Source organism: Dipteris shenzhenensis, chromosome 1, assembly GCF_047967505.1.
Source record: "Dipteris shenzhenensis isolate YYH24624 ecotype China chromosome 1, Dip_SZ_1.0, whole genome shotgun sequence".
NCBI lineage: Eukaryota > Viridiplantae > Streptophyta > Polypodiopsida > Gleicheniales > Dipteridaceae > Dipteris > Dipteris shenzhenensis.
The window spans coordinates 66,857,926-66,882,936 of record NC_141596.1 but is presented as its reverse complement, the minus strand read 5'-3'; the positions used below and the strand labels follow the sequence as shown (position 1 = coordinate 66,882,936).

Below are 25,011 nucleotides of genomic sequence, written 5' to 3'. Positions count from 1 at the left end.
GCCAAGTGTGGAGAGCTGTCCTCTCCCTTGTATTCAGATTTAGCACGTTTGTATTATTCCGCTTCGAGCTGCAGCCTTGATAATAAAAGCTTTCAGGGGGTTCAGCCCAACAAATTGTCCTAGGCCCTAGTGTGTTTGCACAAAGAGTCGGGGGGAGAGAGTCAGAGACAGAGAGAGATAGTGGTATGGATGGAAACATTGCAGCAATTCATTATGGAGAGCATGGTAATAATGATGAATTGAATCGGGATCTTCCTTCTTTGTTTGGTTGTATTGGTATCAGAGTGCATACTAGCTGCCTTCTCAGGTGGCGACAGTCCTAGCAGGAAAGAGATTGGATGTAATGAAGGGGTAAAAGAGGCCAAGTTAGAGGCCCTTTAGGGGGAAAATGTGGAGGGACTATATAAGTCTCCATCCACCCCCTACTATGTACTTTTTGATGTGACATCTAATCCTATCTACTCTCCCTTCCTCCTTCCTGCCTACGGTCACTCTTTTTCTCTTTGTCTCTTTCCTACTCCCTCTCTTTCCTACCTCATTCTCTCTCTCCTACCCCTTTTCCTCTCCCTCTTCCCCTCTCTCTCTCGCCCTTTTGCTCCTCTATCCCCCTTTCTCCAAATCTGTCCCTACCCCCTTCTCTACATTGGTATCAGAGCCCGATTCTGGCACTTTTGCTTCCTCTTTCACCTTGCATTCTGAGCTACATCAGCACCCCTACGACAAACTACTATGAGGGCATAATAACGTACAACGACTGGCTGACTAGCGCCACAACGCAAAAAGCCTACATGTGTCGCCATCAGCTCTTTGTAAGTTGACTTGAGCATGCCATACGAGCAACATGAGCCTACCAGCAAGCTCTAATTCGGCTGGGGCAAAAGGCTGTCTTCACATCCATCTGACATAAATCCATGTCGTCATGAGCAACAAGAGCTAACACTGCTCTCAAAGTAGTCATCTTGACTACAGGGGAAAAGATCTCATCAAAGTCAATGCCCTTCTCCTGCTTAAATCCCTTGGCAACCAATCTGGCCTTATACCTCGGTAAAGCATTTGAATCCACTTTGACTTTGTAAACCCACTTGCATGGCAAAACTTTTCTGCCTGCAGGTAACTGCACCAAGTCCCATGTATCATTCTGAAGTAGGGAGTCCATTTCTGACTGCATGGCTTTCTCCCACTTCTTTTTCTCTGTTCTTCCCATAGCTTCCTTGAAGCTGGAAGGCTCACCACAATCTGTCAGCATGATAAAATCAGCCACATTATTGGCTCCTGGAACAAACCTGGCAGGAGGCCGTTGTGCACGGGTGCTCCTCCTAACAAAATGTTCCGGATTAGGCTGCTGTCCAGCCTGTTCTTCATGCATGACGGGTGGCTGTACCACCATATCTGGCTGTTCTACAGCCCCATCTGCAGGCATATCCAATGGTGCATCATTGGCAAAATTATCTGGCTGATTTTCAGCCTGTATACCCTCTTGAACAGGGTGATCTGCAGCAGCCTGCTGCTGCATATAAATGGGCATTCTTTGCTGTCCAACATCATCATAAATAACCCTCCTGTATTCCACAGGTTGCACGGGTTCCTTGTGTACACTATCCTCTTTAAAGATGACATCATTGCTGCGTATAATCTTCCGTTTAACGGGATCCCATAACCTGTACCCCATTTCACCCTCGTCACCATAACCCATAAAGATGCATCTGATAGACTTTGGATCCAGTTTGGTGCGTAGGTCTTTGCGTACATGAGCAAAGCACTCGCAGCCAAATACACGTAAGTGCTTATATGAGGGTGGCTTGCCAGACCACACCTCCTCTGGCACTTTCAACTCCAAAGCCTTGTTTGGCGACCTGTTAATAATGTGAACTGCTGTTTGCACGGCTTCTGCCCAAAAGCCATGGGGTAATGCAGCATAAGACAACATACATCGAACCTTCTCCTGAATAGTTCGATTCATACGCTCACTTGCACCATTTTGAGATGCATTATGAGGGGCTGTGAGTTCCTGTTTGATGCCCTTAGCTTGGCAAAACTGCACAAAAGCATGTGACACATACTCACCCCCATTATCGGATCTGAGGCATTTCAGCCTGCGACCTGTCCGATTCTCAACCTGAGCGACAAACTTCTTGAAAGCATCTAAGGCATCTCCCTTATGCTTCAAGAAATAGACCCACACCTTACGTGTGGCATCATCAATGAAAGTAATAAAATATTTTGCACCCCCTAGTGATAACTGTGGCATCTCACACAAATCAGTGTGCACTAGATCAAGTGGTGTTCTATTCTGGGGAGTTCTCCTCTTATGAGGAGTGACAGAGTGCTTGCCAAATATACAATGATCACCAGTAGGCAAATCTGAAAAAGAAAGAGGCGGCAGATAACCCAAACGTGACAGTTCTTGCATTCCTTTAACAGACATGTGTCCCAACCGGCTATGCCACAATGAAACCTTTGGCAGCTCGGTTATGGCAACAACATGATTACCCACACTGGAAACATAAAGAGGGTACAAGGTATCACTCTTAAAACCCTCAGCCACTACACTCTGGCCATCAGTAATCACCCATTTGGAATCCCCAAATGTGGTGTGGTAACCACTGTCATCCAATAAGCCAGTGCTAATCAGATTTTTCTTGATTTGCGGCACATGGCGAACACCATCAAGCATAAATGACCATCCATCAGGAAATACTATCTGTATACTGCCAATCCCTGCAATCTGACATGCATAGTTGTTCCCAAGATGAACAACTCCATGAGTACCTGTGTAGGAAGTAAACCACTCCCTATGAGGAGTAACATGAAAAGAGGCACCTGAATCCAAGAGCCAGGTGTGCATGTCATGGCCATCAATAACCAAAGCATGTGCTATTACAGTAGAAGAGCATAAAACATCATGTATGTCACTGTCACTGTCCTCTGCTGCAACATTCACTGCATCCAAGTCATCTGCCTTGGCCTTGCCTTTGCCTTTGCTTGCATTTCCTGCATCCTTTGTTTCAGCCTTCTTGGCTTTCTGATCCCGTATGAACTTGAAGCACTTAGACTTCACATGTCCCTTCTTGCCACAATAAAAGCATTCAATGTCCTTTTTGCCACGGGACTGACTGCGGGATTTGGACTTACTAGCAGATCTCCCCTTCTGCTGAGTCCTGCCTCTGTCCTGTACTTGCAAAGCATTTGAAGACTTGCTGCCCGCATTATTCTTCCTGCTCATCTCCTCCATAAGGAGAGAGCTCTCTACATCAGCATAAATAAGAGTGGCATTCGAGTTTGACAGGGTGGTCTTGAAAGTGTCCCAACTCTCGGGGAGGGTACACAGCAAGAAAGTAGCCTTGAACTCCTCATCAAGGTTCAACCCCTGTGCAATCAGCTGTGTAAAGATGGCATTGAACTCACTCAAGTGTGAGGTCATAGCTGTACCTTCCTTCATGCGAAGATCGACCAGCTTCTTCAGCCAATAAACCTTACTGGCTGAGCTCTTTTGGGCATACAATTCTTCTAGTCTTTGCCATAGACCATAAGAGGTCTTTTCAGCCTGTACATTGAACACAAGAGTGTCTGAAATAGTGAGCATGATAGCTGCCCTCGCAGACAAATCAAGCTCTTCCCAGTCATCAGCTGCCATGTCAGATGGCTTGACACCCTTCACCCTTATGGGCTTAGCAATCTTCTTTAACAGAAGTACATTCAAGCACTGTTCTGCCCATAATGCATAGTTGTGTGCTCCTTCCAGTTTCTTTATGTTCAGAATTGAAGAATCACCTCCCCCTGATGCCATATCAGATGAGGAAAGTACCTGACTCCCTGGAAGTAAAAAGACTGAATAAAAATTCTGATTTCTCAGAAAAAAAAAAACTTGCTCTATTCAAGAGCCAGAAGCACTCTCAATGGTGCTGTTTTTACTGTCAGGAAAATCTGCAGCAAAACAGTAAATGACCCTGCAAATACTGTACCTTCTGACACACTGTACTGTGCTCAAAGAGGCATAAAAACAGTAATTTCAGACTGCTGCAGCTGCTCAACAAGTGCTTAATAGTGCATAATCATCTGACTAACCACAAACACTGCTGTAAACACTGCTGTACTGACTGTACTGATCACTTCTCCCACCTCAGATGAGGTATTGCACTGAGTTAAATTGCAGAAACCACTTGGCAAACTCCCAAAAAAAAAGACACTTCAGTCTGTCACAAAACCTGCAACAGTAAATGGGATAAATCCCAAGCAATCACCCTTATACCAAGGGGAGAAAATGCATCTGAAGATCTCTGTCGGTAACCCAAGTGCTATCAAACAAAGTCTGGGCAAAAGCCCCTTGATCTGACACCTGAATCAAGTGGAGAACACCTCAACACTGAGGTAGCATGCAATATGAAAATCTCTCTGACACTTTTACCTGACAATGTGCAATGCATAGACTGCCCCTGTGTACTCAGTAACAACACAAATCACAACGTACAAACACCAAGAAGAAAATCTTTTGAGCACTGTCAACGATGGGCAGTTAGGGACCGAGTAAACTCGATGCGCCCTGACCAAGCGTGGCTCAACTGAGATTTTCAAAGTGCGTACAAAGAATGTGACCTGCAACAAATGTCACCAGATGCACTGCGGAAACAAAGCAAATGTGTGCTCCCTGGCTACACACTGCCTCAAGGCATATACTGCAAACACATCCAGGCAAAAGCCCTTTGAAAAGGTCACCCAAAACTGAGAATTACACTCAGTAAATGCATAGAAGCCTCTGCAAAACAAGCATCTGACCTTCCTGAATGACAAGTAACTGCGCAAACACCACCACTGTGGCACAAGTCACCTCAAACGTGAGGGACACGAGAGTACCTGCTGTACCTCAACAGATGCACAATATACAGCTGAAATGCTTCAGGAATGCATCAGGAACGCTTCATGTACTTCCGTACTTGCGCGTACATGCATGTACCACGCACAAAACAGAGTGCTTCAGTACTATTTCTCTTGCAAAAAATTTTGTGTGCCTGCTGTACTTTTTTGTACCTGCAGAGTACCTGCTGTACTTTTTGTACCTGCAGAGTACCTGCTGTACTCTCTGTACTTGCAGTAGGCACGCTTCCCAAAAAAAAAAAGTACTCCCTGCTGCAAAAAAAAAAATCGAAAAGACAGCTCCCTGTACCTGCGCTGTGGAGATCCGTACGGCAGTACGACTCCTGTACGGAATCCGTACAGCAGGTACGGATAACCGTACCTGAGCGCGCGCTGCGCGCTCTGGTTTCGCGCAGCCTGATGCTGTGCACAGGCTGCCCTTGCACCGAAGAGCAGCTAGTAGCTGCTGGACAAAGCAAGGGCCCGCGCCAAAACGAGGCTAGCGCCCTAGCGTGGAAATGCGCCGCCGCCCTGCGTGCGAAATGCGCCGCCGTACCCTGGTCCGCTGCCCTGCGCCCTGCCTTCGCGATGCGCTGTCGCCCTGCAGCGAAATGCGCCGCCGTACTCTGGTTCGCTGCCCTGCGCAGCTCTGGCCGCTCGAGGTCCGTCCGTACGGTTGTACGGACGACGTACGGCCGTATGGCGCTGTGCGTACGTCCGTACGGAAAGGGTTGGGTAGGCTAGGGAGAGGAGGCTAGGTAGGCTAGGTAGGCTCTGATACCAGTTGAAAGGGAGTGAAGGGGGAAGAAGAGCAAGAGAGTGAGAGTGAGAGAGAGTGACACTCAAGTGCGGGTGTGAAGAATGAATGAGCCACACCACAAACTCAGTTGAGTTTTATTAGGATTAGGTTTACCCTATGACTGTCTTAAGACATTCATAGGTGTCCTATCTTTAATGAAGGGTTGGCAATGTGCCTTTACCCCAACAGGAGGTTTATCCCATATGCAATGAACTCAATGCATAGTCCCTCACGATCCTTCGCTCGGCCATTATGAAGTTTCATTACGGCATCCTTTACCCCAAGAGGGTGCAGGATGTGGGGAGTGGCATATGTGACGAGGTTAGGGACTGGCTAATTTGGGATGTCATAAAGTGTGCTTGCATAATCATTCCAGACCTGAGTGCCAGCGAGTGGTGAGGGGGACCGTCCCTCTAGAAATCTCCGCCAAAAGTCCTTAGAGTTGTTACTAAACAAAATATTCAGTAGTTCCTCCTCGTTCCGGTGAACGAAGTGTACCAAACTGTAACAATTAGATCCTGGCTGTCCAGGTGTCGGATCTGGATCCAAAGAAGCTTGGAATGTGCATCTCTCTGCTCTACTGAAATGGTCCCAAAAAGTGTGGATCTGTAAAGGACTGTTACTCCACTTGACCCTTGAACTCCCCCTGTATCCCTCGCCTCATCTCTGTAGGCAGACTCCCAGGTGTATTTGCTGACTACTGGTAGTGGTGCAGGATAGGGTCTCGGATATCTGAGTCTCATAGACCCCGCTTCCCTATGTAGGGGAGGGAGTTGCTACCCTGCGGGGGCCTGTAAGAAGTTGTCCCTTTCGTACCACTGTCCACTTTCCCTCCTTCTGGGCCTGATTCTGCTGCTGCAACAAAGAGTGCCTCTCCTCAACCTGTAGAGCGGTGTAGCCTCAGTGTGTGGGATCCTACATACTCTGATGTTGAGAGCCCTTGCTGGCTCTCTGCTGCTGCTCCATGAGGTTAGCCGAAACATGTGTGTTCTTTGTTGAGAAGGGCTCCCACCAAACATGGTAGATAGGCATCCATAAGCAATGCATGCTCTTTGCTGAGAAGGGCTCCCACCAAACATGGCAGATATGCATCCATTTCAGTTTTAAAACACTTGCACTCAGCTTAGGCCTGTTCTAGCAACCGATACTTGGTCACACAATCCCCCTTTGCTGCCTTGAGTGCCCTCTTAGCCATTCACTTGCTCACGAGGTAAAGGTAAAAGCATGGACACACAGCTAGCATCCATTGACAATGCTTTACACTCTAATAAGCCTCAGTATCCCAAGGAATAAGCCTGCTGGGCTCTGATCTCACTCCTAGTGGCATCCAACACTTTTCCGAATGCTTACACGAGACTTTAGAAATTGTTACTAGCAACCCGTATGAACTCTTTTGATTGTCTCAAATGCCTACTAAGGAAGAGAGGTGTTAGGCATCGGACGAAGAGAGATGGAGGACGATGATGGAGACAGCGATGGTGACCTATGTCCTTCGCAATCTAGGCTCCCTCTCCTTCCTCTTAGAGCTGAGTACGGCCTCCTTCCCTCGACATTTTTGTCTCACTCAACTCTCACTTCGCCACATACGACACTCATAGAGAATCCCTCGTTTTGCATGCACGACGTGATAGTGGCTGCCCCCCTTCGATCTTCTTTCGGAAGACAATACTTCGGTCCTGACTTCACTGATCTCACTTTCTTCCCTCCACTAGTCGACAGCTTTCCTGCTCCAACTCCGCAAAATGTCGGAGATGGAAGTAGAGAAATCTAGGCTTCTCCTGCTGGTTCCCAAGAAGGAACCCAAAAAGGAACCAGCGATCAAGGAAACGCCTTTATCTTCTTAGGCCGCAAAGGAAGCAAGCTAGGCAAGTCCGCAGGTCGCGGTTCTCTCAACTCTGGAGCAACGGCTCCCCGCACTCCGAACAAGCTTCAACACCCAACTCCTCGTACGCGGAGGCTATCCAATAGAGAGCAGAGGGGGCTTCTTCTCAGCCCCTTTCAGAGAAAGAAAAAACCTTTTGGCAGCTCCCGGACAAGCGGGAGTACAAGAAGCAAGGAACGGGTCCCAGACCACAGCTGCGAAGCCGCCCCAAGAAGATGGTCTGCCATCCTACAAGAACTCCCACAAAGCTGCTGCCCCTGCCGCCGATGGCACAGAGTTAGGAAACCGAGCACCTGATGCTCCACGAGGCGTTCAAAAGCCGATCTCAAGCCTTCTAGGAGAGAGGACGCCTACTGAACTAGGTAAAGCTGTCTTTGCACAGGTTGACGAAGACCTACTTGACGAATCTGTCGAATGGCTTTAATCGCATGCTCTTGTCAAGTATCTGCATGGTCCGCGACCTCCAGCTGCTTTTCTTGGGAACTAGTTTAGAACCAACTAGAGTAGGAGAGGCAACTTAGTCACCAATGTCCGTTTACTCTGATAAGGATACTTCATTTTTCTCTTCGAGAAAGCCGAGCATGCTGCAAGAGTGTCTCTGGACTGTGCGCAACCAGCCGCTGTATCTAGATAAGTGGTCTCCTTTCTTCATCCCAGATAACCAACGCCGGTAGAGCTTCCTGATTTACCTTTCTCGCTTTGTAACCAAGCCGCCTCAATTTGCTGCAGCCTAGGAGAGGTAGTCAGCGTAGAAAGAGAGGAGTTCATTAATCCCAGAGGTAATCCCCAGGTCTGCGTTCAACTAGATTTAGCTGAGGAGTTGCTTGATACAATAATGGGCTGTGTAATGTCATTGATGCCAGAGGGATGGTACTTGTATGATTGTCATAGTTTTTGTTGTGTTGAGATGCAAGTTCTCCTATGGGAAACAATTTGATGTCTCAGGATTTATGCTGTTAATAATGTGAGAAACGATTGATCATGGTAGTCCTGGACAGTGGAGAAAGCTCTTGTATGCTTTTTTTTTCTGCTTTGAGCAAATAGTTAGTTTTTTGGGCACTAGTAACAGCTATCGGGAACTGTGTGGCCAAGGGTGATTACTAGTGACAGTTCCGGGCTGTGTGCAAGCTTCTTGGATTAGGGGTGGAGATCTACTGCCAAGTTTAGTGAGAGCAATGAACAATAGAGGTATGTGGATGCCTATTGGGATGTGGAATGCCTCAGATGTAAGAAAGAATGTATCCCTTATGTAGCTTGGAATTCAGGATCTCTCACTTAATTAAAGAAATACCAAAAGGGGCGCCAAGGTTTGGGGCCAATTTGTGTCTTTATCTTGGTATAGGGGCACTCTAGCTCCCAATCTACTAGCTATACTTATGCTAAATTATTAATGTAACAGTGTTGGCTGGTTACTTGTTAGTTTTACTACCCTTTAATTTATTGAAGGCCGGTTCACAGAGCATTGGAGGATTCACAATGCCTTTCATGTGAGTCTTCTTAAAAGAAATATCAAGGACCGGAGCCTACAGGGCCAGGAACAACAGAAGATCCACCGGAAGTGGATGAGCTGGAGGAGGTCCTTCAGCCAGAGCAGATCGTGTACCATACTGTACGCAAGGGCCCTCAGGGCAAGGAATTTTATAGGTATCTTGTAAAATTCAAAGAACTATTCGGCATTGAATGCCAAGTGGATGGATGAAGACTACTTGATTGATTATCCATAGCTCTTGGATATTTACAAGGAAGGTTTTTAGTTGAGGTCAACTAAATAGAAGCTGAGGGGATGTCACCAAGTTGTGAATACTCCAAGTCAAAGTTCTAGTCGACCATTTTATTTGATCATAATTATAGAGTATTTATTTATTTAAGTATTTTCAAATAGCTATTTTCTATTGGTCAAAGATACCCACCCCATTTAAGCATTTCAGAAACCAAACCTTGGGTGTCTGGAGCCTTTCCATTTGCTATTTTTTTCAGCCCTCTTTCCACATCTTCTTCCGTTATGGCATTGTATGCTGCTTTGACAGAAAAATAGTGTCTAACCTTTTCCTCTCCTTCTTTTTTGTATAATTCTTTAAGAAATTGTTTCATAGAGAGAGAGAGAGAGAGAGAGAGAGAGAGAGAGAGGATTAATTTTTTGCTTTTGTTACAGGTTTTGCCTCCTGATATGATTGTGCTAGCAGAACCTGTCCCAGAAAATATGGTGGAGGCTATTGGAACGGCTATAAGCCTTCTTCCAAAAATTGATCCTTATTACCTGCACAATAGGGTGAGTACTTCAAAGGGGATCCTTGTGTTTTCTTAGATCTTAGACTTTCTCAATCTACCATAGGATTAGAGGTTGATATATGCGATAAACGTGAACAACCTGAATATAGTGGTTTACACATTATAAAAATGCCTCACATTTGACATTTTTGATTTGGCAAAATATGGAGTCATTTCTTCCCGATTCCATAGATTTTCGTGCCTTTGTAGAACTAAGGAGTCTTTTATCACTCAATGTAGTAATTTGATCACCTTACCATTATGCGAGGTATAATCCAAGGAAAATAATGAAAAAAGTACACAACAATCTTAGATATGAAGTCTTTTATCTATGGTGTATCGGCCTTAGGCATGTTTAGAATGATTTAACATAAGCTGAAAACAAAAAGCGGGGAGCTGAATAGCCTGTTTTTATTTTAGTTTCAAAAGAGAGTTTGATCGAGTATGCTTGTGCTTTCTAAGTTAGGAAGTTAGGAATGTAATTTTGCCTCTTTGTAGGAAGCGATACATAAGTGTAAAGGGTCCATTTAGCTTTTTATGTTTTAAATAAAAGATAGATAGATATATATGTATATATATATATATATAGAGAGAGAGAGAGAGAGAGAGAGAGATTTTATTCCTGTTTTTTGGAAGATTTTGTTTGTTGACTTGCTTGTTTATTTTTGCTTAGTCACTTTCTTCCTTTCTTCGTTATTTCTTGTTTTCTTTCTCTTTTGTTTATTTGACGTATTTTAGTAAGCACTGGGATTGCCCAAGAGACTTTAGAAACCCAAGATAGTTGCTTATGCTTGGGCACTGATGACGACTTAAGTGTTGCTTTGCTTGCTAAGTATGTCTTCCTTTTGATTTTCTTAAAAGTTTTTGTTTACCTCTTTTTTCTTCTCTTTCATTTTCTCTTTTATTTTATGTGTAGATTTTGGTCTTTAGAACAACAAAAAAATGATTGGACATATTCTAGTCTTACAAAGGTATATATGAGTACTTGCTTTGAGCTAACTATGAGGTCCACGGTATTTGAAACTGAGTCTTACTACCTTTGGAGGAAGGCCAAGAAATATCTATTTCTACTTTCGACTGTCTCTAAGGAAGAGAAAACCGAGGACAATCTTGGGCTAGTCCTCCTAACTACGCACTACTAGGCCGTATGGCCTACCAACTTTGTGATCACTGCCTAGTGTCCCTAGTTTCCTAACCCATGGCACCCTATTAGTAATGTAACACCACACTATTATTGATATATTTCCTCCCCATTAAGAAGAGTTCACTCTCGGCAAAAATATTAGGAAACTGCTTTCTGAGATTGATTATACTTTCCGAAGGAGCATTTTCTGAACCATCCTTCCTTTTAACGAAATATTCTTGAATATAATTGTAGGGCGCATATGCTATTGGTTGTGCACCTGCTCCTTGTTTGTGTGACCATGTGCTTGTCTACACGTGGCAATGGGTGGGTTTAATCCCACATGCAAATGATTAATTGCCCCTCTTTTGAGTGGCTTGGCTGCTGCCCGGCGATGTGCTCTTCACCTCTCCAGATTTCTAACATGATGTCAGAGCTTGGTGGTTGGGTTGATCTATGGCATAGCTCAACATTTGTTGTGAGGGGGTGTGTTGTGGTGCAGGCCGCCTTCTCACATGTGCATCAGGTATGTGCTTGTTATATGTGGTGATGGGTGGGTTTAATCTCACATATAGATCGTTAATTGACAGTGGAGCCTATATATGATGGGCTGTCGTTTAATTGTATTTCTCTCTCAGAGCTTTTTGAGCGGCTTAGCCACTCAAAAAGGGCCCCCGAGAGAGAAATACAATGAGAGCACTTGGTGTCCAGGAACTTTTGGGGAATTGTATTCGGATCAATAGAGACTAGACCTATCTCTCTAACACATGCATCTGTTGCACGTGCAACCACTACTATTGCCAGTTCTGGTTCATCTACCACTGCTCTTGCAGTGCCTGCCGCAATGCCTCTCATTCCTGAACATATTCGTTGGGATGAGAGAGATGCACAGGCACATGCAATGATTCCTATGAATAGCAAAAGAGAGGTTATACTTGCATTCAGTCTTGCAAGACATCTAAAGCTGCATGGGATATTTTGGCCCTCTATCAGGTTCGGAACGAGGCTAGGGCTGCCGCAGGCAGCTCGATGGTGTTCAGATGAATGAAGGGGATAGCATGGATGCGTTCCTCGTACAGATTAAGGATTATAGAGAGCACTATCAATGTTGATGAGATTGTCCAAGATTCACAGGTAGGCATGTGATGAATTCTTCGGACTGAGCTCTTGCTCCCTGGCTGCTCCCAGTGCCTCTCCTGCTTGCCTTCTCCCTCCACCCTTCCGCCTCTGCTCCGCCTGCTCTCTGCCTCTGCCCTTCTCTCCACCTCCGCCTCCTCTGCCTCCTTCCTCCGCCCTTCTGTCTCTACCTCGCCTCCGCCTCCTCTTTGCCCTTCCGCCCTTGCCTCTGCCCTCGCTCTTCTTCGCCTCCCCTCCGCCCTTCCCCCATCCCTCGCCTACGCCTTCCCTCCGCGACTTTTCCATCCCCCCTTGCCTCACCTCTTCCTTCTCTTTGCCTCTTCTTCTCGTTCCTTTCTCTCCTTCATTCGCAATAGGAGCATTTGAGGAAGAAGATCTTGGTGGTGACCTTTGGTCTGGTCAGAGGGGCTCTATGGTAGCACCTTCAAATCCCACAGCCATTAAGGTCCTCCTTTCTCGAGCTGACAAACAACAGGTACAACAAGCAATTCAGTCCCTCCAGGACAAGGCGATTTTGGGCAGAATTGTGGGCCTCACACCCACAAGGCGACAGGTGCGAGAGTGGATCCAGGCGAGCTTGGCACTAGAGGGTGACCACATTCAGGAGGTCACTATCTATGGAAGAGGCGTCTTCCTCATCCATCTAAGCTCCCCCGATATTGCCTCAGCACTTGTGGAGCAGAGTCCCATCCTCCTTGGCCCGCATTTGATGTACCTCTTTCCTTGGTACCATGGCTTTATAGTGGAGGACATGGACACGACACACCATGTTTCCCGTTTTTCGGTTACGCTTCGCTTCCCAGGGCTCCCAAAGGAGTAGAGAGCCATCCTCCCCTTCATTGGTCGGGCATTTGGCAGTGTGCTCGAGTCTCCTCCAGATTCGGTCGGGGTCCTCAGAATCAGATTGGTGGTTGAGAGCCCAGAGTCCCTCCCAGAGTTGATTCTCCTAGAGACCTTTGAAGGGGGTACACTTCGCCAACGAGTGGAGATTTTTGGGTTATGAGGCCAGTGTCTTCGCTATAGATAGATGTATCACCTTGCCAGAGATTGCTCCCGTGGCCAAGGCCGAGTGCCTTCCCCCCCACTCTCGCAGAGCAGGCAAAGTTAGCAGGCTAGATCTCAGCACCCCCGAGATAGGAGCAGCAGGAGTCTCAGACCCCCTGGGTGACCCCCTCAGAAGGGGACTGGACCCAGGTTAAAAAGAAAAAGAAACCAAGCAAACAGGTTCGGAAGCGTCGCAGGCAGAGGGCTAGACGTAGAGAGAGAGACAAGTTCGAGAGGAACTTGAGGAGAAGCAGCAGTAGGAGCCCTTACGTGGAGACCCCCTCCCCTAGCGAAAGGGGCCTCTGCCCAGCCAGATGATCCTCTCGTGTTGGTGGTTCAGCATTTGCATTCACCTTTGCATTAGTAGCGAGCCTCAAGAGCTCCTGATGCTGTGATGGCAAAAGCTGTGGACGTTAGCCCGACAACGGTTGAGGAGGAGCGGATCTAGAGCCCCGATGAGCGTGATCAGCAAGGGGGCTTGTGGTCGCCCGTACTCCCCCCGTCCTCTCCCCCCTCCCCCTCCAGATCCCTCTCCCTCTCCCTCTCCACTTCCCTTCCTCCCTCTTGGATTCCTCCTGCCCCCTTCCTCCCCCCTTGCCCCTCCTGCTATGATCACCCTCACCACCCGCCCCCCTCCCTCCGCCTCCCTCCCTCCTCCCTCCCCCTCTGGCTTCATCTTACTGACATCATTTGTGGCTTCTGGGAGATCATCTCCACCCCTTTCCGACTAGCTTGCTAGGAGATTTTTGACACGGGCTTCCTCCCTCAGTCCGTGAGGAGGGGTTGGATTTGCTTGATCCCGAAAGGGGGAGATAGGTCAGATATCCGGCAGTGGAGACGTATCACTTTGCTTGATACTGCATATAAGATCCTCGCCAAGGTCTTGAGTTTGTGGCTACGGCCCCATCTTACTGACATCATTCACGACACACAGACTAGATTCGCAGCATCCTGGACAAAATCTTCACGTTCTGGGAGGCAGTGGATTGGTCCAGGGAGAAGTCAGAGTCGTTGGCCCCCCTCCTCTTGGATTTCGAGAAGGCCTACGACAGGGTGGAGTGGTCCTTCCTGGAGGATATTATGCGGAGACTGGGTTTCTCAAATAGATGGGTCAGAGGAGTTTCTGTGCTTTATGCAGGGAGCTCTAGCCAGATGCTTATCGGAGGACACACGGGTGAGGCCTTTCCTCTCTCTGGCTAGGTCCGTGAGGGGCTGCCCACTCGCTCCCTTCCTCTTCTTGTTTGTGGCGGAAGCTTTGGGCTATTACTTGAGATCACAGGTGGCGGGCCTCACAGGGTTGAGGCTCCCAATCAGGCAGGAGGAGGACTTGCTAGACTCTGAGTTTGCAAATGACACGGCCTTGTATGTAGAGGGCACCACAACGAGTTTGGAGAGAGTCAGGGGAACCCTGGCTATCTACTATGAGGCCTCGGGTGCACGGATCAGCTGGACAAAGTCCATAGGTTTCTCTACAGACTCTGAGGAGACACATGAGATTTGTGAGTCAAATGGATGCCGTGGGGCCAGATAGTGAGATGCCTCGGATGCCAGGTTGGTAATTGACATTATAGCAGAGCAGCAGATCGCCCTGGTCCTTGAGAGTGTTTGGCGCAAGCTTCTCTACTGGAGCTCGGCCAAACTCTCCCTAGCAGGTCGTGCCTTAGTGGAAAACCAGGTCCTTTTTTCACAAAGGGTGCATTGGGCAGCTCCGATGGTTGGTTCGGAACTTCCTTTGGGCAGGTTTAGACAGCACGAGGAATACTAGAGCTCGGGTCGCTTGGCAGATGGTGATCATGCCGGAGGCACTGGGAGGCTTGGGTATCATTGATCCGGAGATGCAGAGCAGAGCCCTCTTGGGCAAGTTGGTTGTTCGTGGCCTCACCCCAAGTGCAGAGCCTTGGAAACTCCTCTTATAGCGAGGGCTTCTTAGGAACACCCCACGCACTGGGGGCAATGGCAGCTTTCACATAGATGGATCTTCTCAGAGGCTCCCCTTACGGGCATAGTTGCACGAAACGGCCGTTTCGTGGTCGGAAATGGAAACGACGAAACGGAAACGGCGTTTCGTCAAGAAACGCCGTTTCGTAAAACCTGCTTTGCCCTAAACCCTAAAAACGTGATTTCGCCGCCTCTCTTCATCTTTCGCCGCCTCCCGCCCGTTCCACTCCTCCTGTGCATCCTTGCTGCTCTCTCCACCTTCTCTAAGCTCTCTCCATCCTTTGCTCTTGGACTCTCCATCCCGTTTTCCTTGGACCTCCATCCTTCTCTCTCCATCCTCTTCATCCTTTGCTCCATCTTCTCCATCTTGCAAGCTGCAGCTTGACAGCCTGCTCTCCAGACTCCATCCCTCCATCCTTCTTCTCTCCATCCTCTCTTTAATCTTACCTTCTACCTCTCCATCCTCCTCCTCTCCATCCTCCTTCACTTCTACCTCTGATCCTCCAGGCTCCTTCCACCTCTCCATCCTCTTTTACCTCTGAGCTCTTCATCCTCCTTCTACCTCTTCATCCTTTCTCACTTGTGACCTCTCCATCCTCCTTCTCACCTCTCCATCCTCCTCAATGCCGAGAGATGCTTATTGGGTCCATGTCTCCCTCCTGGATAGTTATAAAGGAGGCGGTGGCTCCAAGAAGTGGAGATGCAACTATTGCGGCATAAGCAAAACGGGGTCTGTCACACGGGTGAAAGACCATCTAGCAGGTGTTCCCAGCAAGGATGTAGGACCTTGTGAGTTCGTGCCTACTCCAGTGGAAGGTGGCCTAACAAAATGGAAGCGTGTGCGTATGGCAGCCTTGGCTGCAAAAAGTGGAGGACAAGGGCTGCAAGATGAAGAAGAGGCTACTGACACTGAGCCATTGGATGATGCCAGCACATTGGGTTCTGCAAAGAGAAGTAGAGGGGCATCAACTACATCGAGTGCGGGTCCTAGTGCTACAAGAACACCCTTGCCACATGGATCAATTAGTGTGGATGCTAGTGCGGGGAAAAGAGGATCACTGCAAAGGTCTGGCATTCAAGCACGCTTGCAAAAGCAAGCAGTGAAGGAGGCCACTAGTGAGCTCACAAAGCTCCTCATACAGTGTGCAATACCCTTTCATGTGGCGAAGACTACATGATGGAGGAAGGCCATGAGAGCCGTAAGCCGCATTGGGTATGAATGGTACATATGAGGCCTTGCGGACAAGAGAGCTAAGAAGAGAGAGGGAATGTGTGGAAGACCAAATGAAGCCCTTGAAAGAGACTTGGAAAAAATATGGATGCACACTCTTATGCGATGGATGGTCAGATGCACGCAAGAGGAATGTGTACAATTTTAGTGTCTTCTTGCAAGGGAACCATGTTCTTGAGAGCCAAGACTGTAGGGTTGTACGAGTTTATGGACAAGATTGGAGAGGCCCTCAACAGAAACACTTACCTATCGCCTGATAAGTAAGACTTTTTAGTTACTAAATGGCAATTTGTTATCATGAAGCCTGGAATTTTCAGATATATGTTATGTATGTACTATTATCTATAGTCTATGAAATTTGCATGCATAATGCATTCTAATTTCTTGTGGCATGAGTTAGGGTTGAGTCCATCCGTGCTATATGGAATTAGCGGTGGAATTGGTTCCACTGCCTAATCCATGCGGTGGCACATGTATTGCATCCGCTCTGGCGCAGTCAAGAGCAATATGAGAATGACGAGTTGGAGGAGGGGATGCAACAATATCTACAAAATTGGACGGGTGGTGACTTGGAGATGCAACGAAGAATGGAGGATGAACTTCTATTGTTCCGCAATCACAGCCTCTTCTTTGGTCGACCTACGGCTAGGCTGCGAGAGAGACAGTTGCAACCTGTCTCCTGGGGGGAGAAATATGGCAACTGTACTCCTACTCTGGTAAGAGTCTAAGAGACAAGTTCCAACGCCACTAGCTAGAGCTTAGTCGTTAAGTAATTTGAAGTTTTATCTACTACAAATATGTTTAAAGTTATCAAGTTCCTGATACTTATCTCGGCTTAATTGGCTTATGGTAGAAACGCCTTGCTATACGTGTTCTCTCACAGGACTGCAGTTCCGGTCCTTGTGAGAGGAACTGGAGCACTTGGGCCCTCTTTCACACAAAGAAGAGGAACAGATTGAGCACGGCTCAATTGGAGCGGTTGGTGTTTTGTCATTGCAACCTCCGTCTCCTTGAGTTCGCCGCCGGCTGCCCCGAACCTCGCCAAGTGAATGTAGACAAGGTGGACGTGGAGAAGATGAAGGCCATACCAGATATCCCACGGGAGGAGCTGGACATATACACCATGTTGTATGAGGAGCTGTCAGCACCAGCACACCACACATGATCATACACTCAACCATCTGGAGATGGTGCTAGTACTTCAGTTGCACCCGATGGTCCTGATCCTGATGTTGATGATTCTTCTTCAAACAGTGACACAGATGCCTCAAGCTTATCTGAGGACGCAGAGGATGACGATGACGAGGAGTCCATGGATGATGCAGATGATCACTAGTCCTGTTGCTTTTTTTTATATCATCCATGGGCGCTTTTATTTTGAGTCTTGCATGACTCATGAGTCATGAGTCATGATCATGAAATTTGTGGATCATGAATCATGATAATCTATGGAGTCTGGAATTGGATACTTTCAAGTTTCAAGTTTCAACTTGTGTGCTAAGTTTAAACTTTAAAGTACTTCAAACTTCTAAATTTCAGATTCTTGTAATGCCAAACTTGTTAGTCATGACTCATGATACATGTTGATTTTAGATTATTGAAGCATCATTCAAGAATTTAGAATCTTAGAGGCATGAATGATGCGTTGATGCTTGAAGGCTGAAGCTTCAAGTATAGATAATTGTATCATATTGCCGTTTCTTTCGTTTCCGTTTCGGCGGGGCCCGGAAACTCCATTTTTTTCGTTTCTTCCGTTTCCATTTCGGCTGGTAACTATGCTTACGGGGAAGGGTTCCTTCTTGATGAGGAGCCTCCATAGGGTCTGACAGAGACTAGCAAGGGGCCTCATTCGTGCTCAGTCCAGATGCAGAGAGGAGTTTGAGCGTCACCCCCTTGTTTGGCACCGAGAGATCCGAGATCAGGAGGGGCGTATGCTCGGACAACAGACTCACATAGGTTGGGCACAGTGGGACAGTGGATCGACCGGGTCCTTTGGTAGATGGAGCAGATTACCCATGGCGGTAGAGGCGAGGCTTGGCACCGTAGCGCATCTGCGAGGGGCAGAGCAGCGGATGAGAGAGATTGACCTAGCCACCCTTGAGTCCTGGTGGGAGGGACTTCGCGTGTGGATGGACAGCAGGTGGTTGGGCCAATTCTCTTGGACCGGTGTCCCCTTGAGGATATTGGCCATCTTCTCCTAGTTCTAGTGATGCCCTATAGGCTGTAGTATGTGCCTTGTAGGCATTGGTATAGGCACTTAGTTTATTGTGTGCCTTTTATGCCACATAGGACACTTAGTCCTATGTGACACCTAGGACACTTAGTCCTAGGTCTAGGTACAAGTACTATGTACTTTGTTTTTCACACACTACTCAAGATTGACGTGACGGCTGTGACTCTTCGACTCTTTGTACCTTGCACTCTCTTTTCATTCAATGATCCTACAGTGGTATCAGAGCTGCATTTAGATTCGTCTCCTGCACCCGGACTCGCATCAGCTCCCTTCAGCTTCACTGCTCCTTCATCTGTACAGTCGTACCGTATGGACAACCATACTCACAGCTCCGTATAGTCGTGCTTGCGCTGTACTTACCTCGTACAGCTCCGTACCTATTTTCGTACTGCACTACGTACGTCTCCGTACAGGGCTTCGTACCTTCGTCGTGCGTTCCGTACAATCACCGTACAATCATAATTCCGTTGTACTTGCATCACCGTACTTGCGTTGTACTTGCACTACCGTACAGCCGTACAGTTTCGAATCCACATCACCGTACAGCATAGTACCTGCATCCGTACAGCGTATCTGTACCCGTACAGTCAAGTACATGCATCCGTACACTGCACGTACTTGTTCCGTACATTGCAGTCCGTACTTGCTCAGCACGTTGTACCTGCAGTCCGTATAGCTTGTACTTCACAGTACATTATCAAAATTTGGGGCTTTTGAGGATTTTTGTTATCCTTATCTTCCTTCTACTGTTTGAAATCATTTCAAGACATTTCAATGGATTGGAAAGCCTACATTTTGAGCTCCATACTTTGGGACAGGTGCACTTTTGCAGTTATTTTGTGGACAGCAAGTCCTAATTTTGCAGTTGCAAGCCTTGAGGCTATTTTTGGGATTTGGTCTGCAGTTTCGCTTTTGATTGCAATACATTGGGACAGATTCAAGAACATTGAGTCACATTTGCAGGACATTGAGTCAGATTTTCAGACATTGAGTCTTTTCTGCAGGACATTGAGTCAGATTGGCATACATTGGGTCACATTTGCAAAAATTTCAGCAAAATTTGGGGCTTTTCTGCATTTGCCCTCTTTTTGGCCTATTTGCCCTCAATAAATTTGGGGCTTTTGCCAGATTTGCTGTTTTTGCAGTGAACATTACTTGTCACAGTCACATTTGGTCAGATCTGCATTTGCTCTTTGATTTGGGTCGGAAATTTGCAGATATTTGCTGTCATTTTTGGACAGCCAGCTTTTTGCAGTGATAGCCTTGAGGCTTTTTGGGTTTTCAGGTCTTTTTCAGGGTATCACATTTGCTATGGCTGGGAACAATCAAGATCTATTTGGCATTCTTCGTGAAGATGATAAGTTGGATGGCACCAACTATCCGATGTGGTCTTATCTCATGAAACATATTCTTGTTGCAAAGCAAATATTGCTTTATCATGCAAGAGAATTATTATTCCACACATCCGGTCTTGCAGGACAGCAAAGGATGCTTGGGATAAATTGGCTTCTCTATCAGATTCGCAATGAGGCTCGTGTTGCATATTTGAGAAGGCAATTATAGGAAGTCAGCATGAATGAAGGTGACTCTATGGATGCATACTTGACAAAGGTTAAGGACCTCATGGAACAACTTGCAAACATTGATGAGGTGGTGCCAAATTCACAGCTTGTCAGTACCACATTGAATGGACTGCCAGATACATATCAAGGGTTTGCTACAACCCTTCGATTAGTGGCCATGGGTAATCCAGATCACTATTCTTTTGATCAGCTAGTTACTTTGCTTTTGCAAGAAGAGCAAAGTAGAGCTAGTAGACAAGCCATTATTCCTGATCATGCATTTGCTTCATAGCAGACAGGAAGAGGCAAGGCTTCCAAGCCTATGGGCAAGCCAAAATCTGCGCATAGAAGCTGCAATTCCTCCCATGCATCTAAAAATATAGTAGATAAGTCAAAGAAGAAAAGATGCAACTATTGTCGCAAGCCTGGACATGACATTTCAGAATGCAGGAAGCACATTGCTTCGGAGAAAAAGAAAGCAGGATTGACAGTTAATGCCTCTCATGCTATTGAATCCCATGAGCCAGAAGATGCTTCACATGCACATGCTCTTTAGGATGATTGGGCATGGGCTGTCCATTGCTCATTTGATCCCTCCAAAGCTGATGCATTCTTTACTGCTAATGATGCTCAGTCCTGGTACTTTGATAGTGGTGCTTCCGAGCATGTCACATCTTGCAGACAGTTGTTTCATTCTTTAGCTGATGCACCTCGAGGGGGGACTGTCACATGTGCTAATAATGCTTCATATGCTGTAAAAGGAATTGGAGATGTGCAGCTCACATCCATTTCAAGCCATCCTGTCACTCTGACAAATGTTCTTTTTGTGCCTGGAATTGAAGTCAACTTGATTTCAATTTCAGCAATTGCCACTTTAGGTTTCAGAGTGATTTTTGATGGCTACAGATGCCTAGTTTATGATCTTCGTGATGACAATGCCATAGTTCTCACTGGCACTTTGCAAAAGGGGCTTTATCACCTTGATCATCTCTCAGCTGCACTTTCTATTGAAGCATTTGCAATTCCAGATTCACAGCTTGCTGAAACTCACCTTTGGCATGAGAGAATGGGTCATCTCAATTATAGAGCTCTTGCAAAGCTACATTCACAGTAGATGGGAAATGATGTACCTCAAACTCACACAGTTTCCAAACATGTGTGTGAGGGTCGTCTTTTGGGTAAGATGCATCGGTTTCCTTTTCAAAAGAATTGTCCAAAACTCTCACAACGGAAATTGCAGCTAGTACACAGTGATGTCTGTGGCCCAATGAGGACAAATGCCATTGGGGGGTATAAGTATTTCATGACTCTCATTGATGATTTCACAAGATATTGCTGGATATATCCTTTAAAAGCCAAATCTGAAGTTTTCTTATGCTTTTAGAGGTGGCTGAATATGGTTGAGAATGAATCAGGATGCAAGCTTGTCACCCTCAACATAGATAGGGGGGGGGGAGTATATGTCAAAGGAGTTTGATGCATTTCTCTCTTCACGGGGCATTATTCACTCATGTACTACTCCTTACACTCCTCAACAGAATCCGGTTTCTGAAAGGAAAAACAGGTCCACAATGGAGATGGCGCTTAAGGCCAAGTCTTTGCCCAATAAATTTTGGCTTGATGCAGTGATGTGTGCCAACTATGTGCTGAATAGATCACCTACACGGGCATTGAAGACTGTTACACCTTATGAAGCATGGAAAGGCAGGAAGCCTTTACTTTCACACATGAGAGTTTTTGGGTCTCTTGCATATGTTCATGTACCATCTCAGCTGAGACATAAGCTTGATGATAAGGCAATCAAATGCATATTTATTGGTTACAACGAGGAGAGCAGCCTCCCCGCCGCTCAGCCTCCCCGCCACTCAGCCTCCCCACCTGCTAGCTCTTTGTCGCCGCCTGCTTGCTAGCCGTCGCCCTGCTAGCCTCTCCACCCGCTAGCCCCTTCCACCTACAAGCCCGTCAGCCGCCTGCTAGCCGTACCTCTTGCTGTATAGCTCGCTGTACAGGGGGGGTTTCGTCAGTTAACCCAGCCTCAGGCTGAGCTGAGTCCTTGGCTCAGTCTGAGGTGTTAGCTCCAATAAAGGGGTCACTGATTGCGCAGGTCATTTTCAATATGGACTTCCCAAAAACAAAGCTTTTCCCATCAACTCCAGCCACCAAGAAGCCATCCTATGCTGCCATCACATCGACGCCTTCCCCCAATGCTCTGACTTATATCACAGATTTCAAAGTAAGCTTGATTCATACGAACGGATTTATTTCCTATAGCAAGCACTCAGAGATGCATTCTCTGGAGAAGATAGTTTCAGAAATGAAGAATGAAGGCAGACAAGAGGTAATACAAGAAGTCCTACAGCAATGCAACACGGCGGCTCTGACACCAAAGCTCGTAGTCAAGGTCCAAGAAATGGTCAACACTCAGCTCAAATCCACGGGACAGGAAATTACAGCAGCAATACACAACAAGATCGACAAATGTGATCTCTATACTGAGGTAAGAGAGCAACAAACCATAGTAAGTAACAAGAAGATTTTACGCATTGGAGGATTGCAAGACAGCTGCCTTAGCTGTTTTGGAATGGAAGAGCTTCGAGGAACACATTGATGAGAGCAAGATCATTCAACTCAAGAAGGCAGTACCACAAGTCGATTGGGATGAGAATGACATAAGCTTCATCACTTGAAAGGGTAACCAGGCAGGTATTTACTTCAAAGAAAAAAGCTCAAGGGTCAAGATCCTTAGACAAACCAACAAGTTGAAAGGTACTAGGATTTGGATATTTGAAGAGCTCAATATGACCCAACTCAAACAACGGGCAAATGAACTCATCAACGTGAAAGAAGCAAGGAAGGAAGGTAAATGGGCGGTCTACCGAGATGGGCAAGCACTGATAAGAGATTTCAAACCTAAACCCAAAGACTCTCAGTCTTAAATTGATGTTATTCAAATCACTCTTACAGAATACGTGAATGTATTTATGTTATGCTATTATAATAATCTGGGGCTGAGTTGTTGTAACTCCCCCAGAGACTCACAGACTCTCGGTCTCTAACTGATGCTGTAGTTTTTGGTTTGTGTATTTTGTCCCATAGACCTGCGAGGTCTTCCGAGGACGTTAATATATCTTTCTTTCTTTCTTTCTTTCTAGGCACTCACTTTAGAGAGACCTAGAGATGGATGGGAGTCTTGATGGGATTCACAAGCAGATGGTCAGAGTGGTGGGACCTTTGGGGAAGGAGTGGCACATTGACCCTCCCAATATCTCAGAGTAGGATGCCCCGAGATGGCGCCTCTGGCTTTGGGAGGGTAGGCTCTTGAGGGAGGTCCAGTGGGATTCGGGATAGTGGTTCTGGCTCTTCAGGGGCAGCCTTGCCGAGCAGGTGGACGAGGTGCCCTTCTTTTCCTACACCACATGGATTGGCAGGAGGCTTCAGATGGACTCTTCGATGTGGACCTCTTCGAGGGAGAGGCATTGGGTGGGCCAGAGAGTGCCTCAGGATGTCCGTTCCAGGTTTTGGACGCGGTTATACAGCAAGACCAAACCTTCATCTAGTACCTCTTCATCTTCTTGCCTTGCTGATGGGAAGAAGCAGCAGTGCTGTAATTATTGCAGGAAGCCTAGCCATGACATCTCTGAATGTCGGAAGCGCATTACTTCGGAGAAGGAAAAACACCAAAATGGTCTTGCAGTCACACATGCTCATGCTACCCATGATCACCCTGATGAGGCAGCAAACTTGGCTCAAAATGAGTGGGCATTTGTTGTGTCCTGCCACTACAGTCGAGAGATGCATGCTTCAACTTTATCTTTCAAATTCTAAGTCAGCCTCGTATTTTGACAGTGGTGCTTCTAAGCACATTAGCTTTTGCAAGTCTCTATTTCAGTCCTTGAGTGATGCTTCACATGGTGGCATTGTCACTTATGCAAACAATGCAGCTTATCTCGTGAAAGGGATTGGATAGGTGCAAGTCACATCAGTGTTAGGTGATACAGTGACACTTCAGGAAGTTTTGTATGTTTCCGGTATCGAGAAGAATCTGATTTCTATTTCAGCCATCTCCAGAAATGGCATTAGAGTTTGTTATGGTCATTGATGTGCCGTGTACGGTAACTAGTACGATAGTTGTATTGTATTCATTGAGACACTTGTTAACAGGATTGATATCTTTGAAAAATAGGTTGCTATAGAAGGTAATGCCATTGCTGAATCTGTAATTTTTTATACTCATTTACGGCATCAGAGATTGGGGCATCTAAACTTTAATAGTTTGGTGAAGATGCATTCAAAGGACATGTTGGTAGATCTCCCACCCATGCATGCAATTACAAAACATGTATGCGAGGGCTGCTTATTGGGAAAAATGCATGGGTTCCCATTTCCAAAAGAGGGGGGGGACCCTTGGTGCATCCAGGAAGTTTCACCTTGTATAGAGTGATGTATGTGGGCTGATGAAAAACATCATCGCTTGGAGGATACTACTACTTTGTTACTTTTGTGGATGACTTCACTTGGTTCACTTGGATTTATCCCATGAAATTAAAGTCAGATGTCTTCTCTAGCTTCAAGCATTTTCTTGCCTTCTCAAAGAATGAGAGTGGGGGAATCTCTTGACCCTCCGCTCTGACAGGGGGGGTGAGTACTTATCCTGTGAATTTTTTTATTTTTGGCAGCCTGGGGTATCATACATCAGTGCACAGTGAGTGCCATACACTCCGCAACACAACGGACTTGTAGAGCAGAAAATAGAACAGAAATGAAAATGGGCAGGTGCATGCTTAATTAAGGGCAAGTCTTTTTGGTTGGATGCCGTTATGTGTGCCACCCACTTGAGCATTGAAGACTATGACTCCTCATGAAGCATGGACAGGCCGCAAGTGTAGCGGGAGATAGATTGACTTACTCTTGTTGAGTATGAAAAAACTGGAAAAGGCTGAAAG

General features: G+C 46.5%; 1 protein-coding gene across 1 annotated transcript in view; it reads left to right on the top strand.

The window, feature by feature from the left end:
* Window positions 1-25,011, top strand: part of SETH2 (UDP-Glycosyltransferase superfamily protein) — a 62,839-nt gene that overhangs the window by 13,412 nt on the left and 24,416 nt on the right. Inside the window, exon 5 of the mRNA XM_087383772.1 lies at window positions 9,685-9,801. Within this exon, the coding sequence (XP_087239898.1) occupies window positions 9,685-9,801 (117 nt within the window). The remainder of the gene's footprint in view (window positions 1-9,684; window positions 9,802-25,011) is intronic.